General features: G+C 51.9%; 1 protein-coding gene across 4 annotated transcripts in view; it reads right to left on the bottom strand.

The window, feature by feature from the left end:
- The window catches only part of lrp6 (low density lipoprotein receptor-related protein 6), an 18,737-nt gene extending 14,276 nt beyond the window's left edge, over nucleotides 1-4,461 (bottom strand). For 3 of the 4 annotated variants that reach the window (XM_079235999.1, XM_079235998.1, XM_079236000.1), the window contains exons 1-7: nucleotides 4,264-4,461; nucleotides 3,560-3,756; nucleotides 2,948-3,082; nucleotides 2,193-2,589; nucleotides 1,907-2,078; nucleotides 917-1,133; nucleotides 1-160 (exon numbers count right to left, since the gene is read on the bottom strand). The exon at nucleotides 1-160 is cut by the window's left edge and continues 130 nt beyond it. In XM_079235999.1, the coding sequence (XP_079092125.1) occupies nucleotides 1-160; nucleotides 917-1,133; nucleotides 1,907-2,078; nucleotides 2,193-2,589; nucleotides 2,948-3,082; nucleotides 3,560-3,756; nucleotides 4,264-4,457 (1,472 nt within the window). In that variant the 5' untranslated portion in view covers nucleotides 4,458-4,461. The remainder of the gene's footprint in view (nucleotides 161-916; nucleotides 1,134-1,906; nucleotides 2,079-2,192; nucleotides 2,590-2,947; nucleotides 3,083-3,559; nucleotides 3,757-4,263) is intronic. The other variant, XM_079236001.1, reaches the window with a different exon arrangement.
- Between the last annotated feature and the right edge of the window lie 431 nt (nucleotides 4,462-4,892).

Here is a 4,892-nt window from a genome sequence, read left to right as displayed (position 1 = left end):
TCGGTGTGCCGGGAGAAGAGCAGGAAGGCCTCGGGCACGATGCAGGTGCGCATGTCGGCCACCAGCTCCAGGCCGATGGGGCAGCCGCACTGCACGCCCCGCGGCTTGTACAGGCACAGGTGGCTGCAGCCGCCGTTGCTCTCGGCACACGGGTTCGTACCTGAGGGGGCGGAGCCACAGGTGAGTCACGGAGGACTCGATGCTAACCCGTTCAGAAAGGGCTTTCCCTCCGATTCCAGCCTTTATGCTAAGCTAAACCAGCTGGTTCTCTCAGTTTACAGTCTTAATGCTAAGCTAAACTAGCTGATTCTCTCAGTTTACAGTCTTAATGCTAAGCTAAACCAGCTGATTCATCTTTATGCTAAGCTAGCGCTTTCCCTTTTTTTTCCAGTCTTTATGCTAACCTAAAATAGCTGTTTCTCTCAGTTTAATGCTAAACTAAGCTAGCTGTTTCCAGTTTCTATGCTAAGCTAGCTCTTTCCCTCCAGTCTTTATGCTAAGCTAAACTAGCTTTTTCCACTTTGTATGCTAAGCTAGCTCTTTCCCTCCGGTCTTTATGCTAAGCTAAACTAGCTATTTCCACTTTGTATGCTAAGCTAGCTCTTTCCCTCTGATTCCAGCCTTCGTACTAAGCTAAACTCGCTGATTTGTCTTTATGCTAAGCTAGCGCTTTCCCTTTGTTTCCAGTCTTTATTCTAACCTAAAATAGCTGTTTCTCTCAGTTTCCAGGCTTAATGCTAAGCTAACTGTTTCCGGTCTCTCTGCTAAGCTAAGCTAGCCCTAACGCTCAGCTAAAGCTATTCCGCCTCGCCAGAGACACGTTGTCCCGGTCAATATCTCGACTCGCACTGGAAGGACAAACCCTGCAGACCGGGACCCTGCAGACAGGGTCCCGGTCTGCAGGGTCCCGACTCACCGAAGGCCTGGTGCACGTATGCGGCCTTGAGGCCCATGAGGTCGGGCAGCTGGTCGATGATGAACTGGCGCTCCGCGGTGCGCTTGTGGACGCGCTCGATGCTGCGGCGCTGCCAGTCCGTCCAGTAGATGAAGTCTCCCAGCAGCGTGAAGCCGAAGATGTGAGGAAGCTTATCCTCCACCAGCACCCGGCGGCCGGTCCCATCCATGTCCATCACCTGCAGACAGACAGGAGGACAGACAGGCAGGAGGGTGAGACAGGAGGGTGAGACAGACAGAACACAAACAGGAAAGACACCTGAACCGCTGAGCATTTGTTTTCCCATGATGCTAACTAGAAGCAACAGCAGGCTAACCTCGGCTGTAATCTGTGCAGTCCTAGGACCTCCTCCTCGAGAAGAAGAGGAAGAGGAGGAGGAGGAAGAGGAGCATAAATATAGAAGAGGTTTCCTCCAGGTCTCAGCTGGTTTGTGGTTTCAGATTCTGGGTTTATTCTAAACAGAGTCGGCCGCAATCGGAACCAGATGTGGGATCCAGCCGCAAGAACGAGTGAGAAAGGACCAGGACCAGGACCAGGACCAGGACCAGGGTCGGGTGAGGTCACGAGAGGAAAATAAAAGAAAGACTACAACATGGAGCGACTGCGTGAGGACGGAAACCACAGAAGAAGAAAAAGAGGAGGTTTTCCTCCTCGACCTTTTAGGAGACGCTGAACAGGAAGCAGCAGAAGTTACAACTCTTCTTCTCTTTAACTTAAATACGTAGAAGAACCACGATATCATGATGAGGCTGAGAGGCTCTGTGACCACCAGTTACACTCTCCCAGTATAAGACTACAACTCCCAGTTACTCTCCCAGTATAAGACTACAACTCCCAGTTACACCCTCCCAGTCTAAGACTACAACTCCCAGTTACACCCTCCCAGTATAAGACTACAACTCCCAGTTACACCCTCCCAGTCTAAGACTACAACTCCCAGTCCCCACAGACCTCGATCTTGTCGGTCTTGGCGTCCCCCCAGTACAGCCTGCGGTCCTCGTAGTCCAAGGCGAGTCCGTTGGGCCAACCCAGAGACGTGTTGACCAGAACCAGCCGCTCCAGCCCGTCCAGGTCGGCCCGCTCGATCTTAGGCTCCTCCCCCCAGTCGGTCCAGTACATGTAGCTGGGAGCAGACCAGTAGGGCCAGTTAACATCGGTATTATGAGACAAAGGATCCTTATTATAGAGGATCAGGACCGGGACCGGGACCCAGACCGGGACCGGGACCAGGACTCACCCGGCCACGGGGTCCAAGACGATGGCTCTGGGCTCGTCCAGGTCCTCAGAGATCAGGATCTTCCTCATGGTCCCGTTGAGCCGGGTCACCTCGATGCGGTCCGTGCCGGTGTCGGTCCAGTACAGGTTCCGGGCGATCCAGTCCACGGCGACGCCGTCGGGGTGGTTGACCTGAGACGTGACCACGAACTGGGACTCGCTGCCGTCCAGCCGCGAGCGCCGCACGGCCTTCACGTCGTCGTCCGTCCAGTACACGAACCCGTCCACCGGGTCGTAGTCGATGGCGATGGCGTGCCGGACGTCGTCCAGCTGCAGGACCACGTCCGTGAAGTCCGGCGTGTCCAGAGAGATGCGGCGCAGGTCGGTCCGCCGGGCCAGCAGCAGCATCTGAGTGGCACCTGGGGGCACCGGGAAGGACAGGGGTCATCAGAGGTCATGAAAGGGTTAACAACAGGCCCAGAGGGAGGAGCTAACCGCAGGTCGAGCACCGTTAGCAAGAACGCTACAGCTCTTAAATCAGAGGGAAACCTCATGAGGTTTGGTACGAAAACTCACTCACACACACACACTCTGGCGGCAGACATCTGGTAAACTGTTGCGAAAGAGTTTTTGTGTGTTTTCCGTGTAAAATAATTGAATAATAAGAGAATCTCCAAACTTTCAGTGACGCAGCGGAGGAACTATTTGGATGCTTCTCCGTTTCCACTCGAGTGTCTGAGGACAAACTGCAGAAGAAGAACCGCGCTGCGACCTCACCGTCTCTGCAGGTCCTCCCGTCCTCCAGCAGCTGGACTCCGGTGGGACAGGCGCACTGGTAGAAGGGCTTCATGGGGGACAGCAGGCACAGGTGGGAGCATCCGCCATTGTCCACGGAGCAGGGACATGGGACCACTGTGGAGAGAGGACGGAAAGACTCACGTAAAGACTCACTACTGTCGGGAGAGGACGGAAAGACTCAATACAGAGACCCACTACAGACCGGTAGACTCACAGTAAAGACTCGCTACAGAGACTCGCTGGAGAGACTCACAGTAAAGACTCGCTACAGAGACTCACGGTAAAGACTCGCTGCAGAGACTCACGGTAAAGACTCGCTGCAGAGACTCACGGTAAAGACTCGCTGCAGAGACTCACGGTAAAGACTCGCTACAGAGACTCACGGTAAAGACTCGCTACAGAGACTCACGGTAAAGACTCGCTGCAGAGACTCACGGTAAAGACTCGCTGCAGAGACTCACGGTAAAGACTCGCTACAGAGACTCACGGTAAAGACTCGCTGCAGAGACTCACGATAAAGACTCGCTGCAGAGACTCACGGTAAAGACTCGCTGCAGAGACTCACAGTAAAGACTCGCTGCAGAGACTCACGTATGTCTTGTCTCTTGGCGCTGAACACGTGGATGTCCATGGGGGAGAAGATGTCCGAGTGGACGACGCGCTGCTCGCCGCCGGTCTGCTTCCTGCAGGAGTGGATGGAGTGCGTGTTCCAGTCGGTCCAGAACAGCGTGTCCTCGTACAGCGTGAGGGCGAACGGGTGCGGCAGCTCCCCTTTGACCACCACCTCCCTGGAACAGCATGCGCCACTTTAACCACGTCTACATGACCACACACGCTGGAGCATCTCGGTGAATACAGGAAAAATGTGAGAAAATGTCATATTTAAACTAATGAGAAAAGTCATGGAATCCATTGGTCAGGATGTGTATGAACTCATGACTTTAAACCAAATGTCCATTACAAACATTTAGTGAAATCTGGGTGTAAAAAGTAAAAAGGACGATGCGTTGCTTCTCTGTAGAGCACTTTGTAAACTTTGTTTTAAAAAAGGTGTAAATAAAGTTATTATTATTTCTTTGTCTTTCTTTTAAAAGCATATTAACCATTTCAAACTCAGCGTAAATGAACGACATGAACACATGAATATAACACATTTACATTACATTTTTTTCATAAGAAATATAAGAAATAACCATAAGAAAGAACCATTTTAAAACCCCATGACTGTTCCTGTTGTCCATGACCGTGAGAACCCTGAGCACAGGCCCGCCAGCGCCCGGCGGAGGAATGCGTACCTGGAGGAGCCGTCCAGGTTGGAGCGGTGGATGAAGTTGTGCTTGGCGTCGGCCCAGTACAGCTTCTCCAGGCTGTAGTCCAGGGTCAGGCCGTTGGGCCAGTAGATGTCTTTGTCGATGATCATGGAGCGGTTCGTCCCGTCCATCCCCGCACGCTCGATCTTTGGGATCTCGCCCCAGTCGGTCCAGTACATGTACCTGAGGACAGAGGACACAGGGCAGGGCTCACCTCTGTAAAGAGTCCAGATACAGGACTTTAAAACATGTTGTGACCTCACCAGACTACTTAAAAACTACTTAAAACCAGACTTAAAGACAAGCAACATGCCGGAACAACTGCAGCTCAACAGAAACAGCCACAGCTAGTCAGCTAACAGCTGAAACAACTAGTCAGCTAACAAATCAAACAGCTAGTCAGCTAACAGCTGAAACAACTAGTCAGCTAACATATCAAACAGCTAGTCAGCTAACATAAAACAACTAGTCAGCTAACATATCAAACAGCTAGTCAGCTAACATATCAAACAGCTAGTCAGCTAACATAAAACAACTAGTCAGCTAACATATCAAACAGCTAGTCAGCTAACAGCTGAAACAACTAGTCAGCTAACATATCAAACAGCTAGTCA

The sequence above is a fragment of the Taurulus bubalis genome (genome assembly GCF_910589615.1).
Source record: "Taurulus bubalis genome assembly, chromosome: 20".
NCBI classification, from domain to species: domain Eukaryota; kingdom Metazoa; phylum Chordata; class Actinopteri; order Perciformes; family Cottidae; genus Taurulus; species Taurulus bubalis.
The sequence above is the reverse complement of the archived record's forward strand: the minus strand, read 5'-3'. Positions and strand labels throughout refer to the sequence as shown.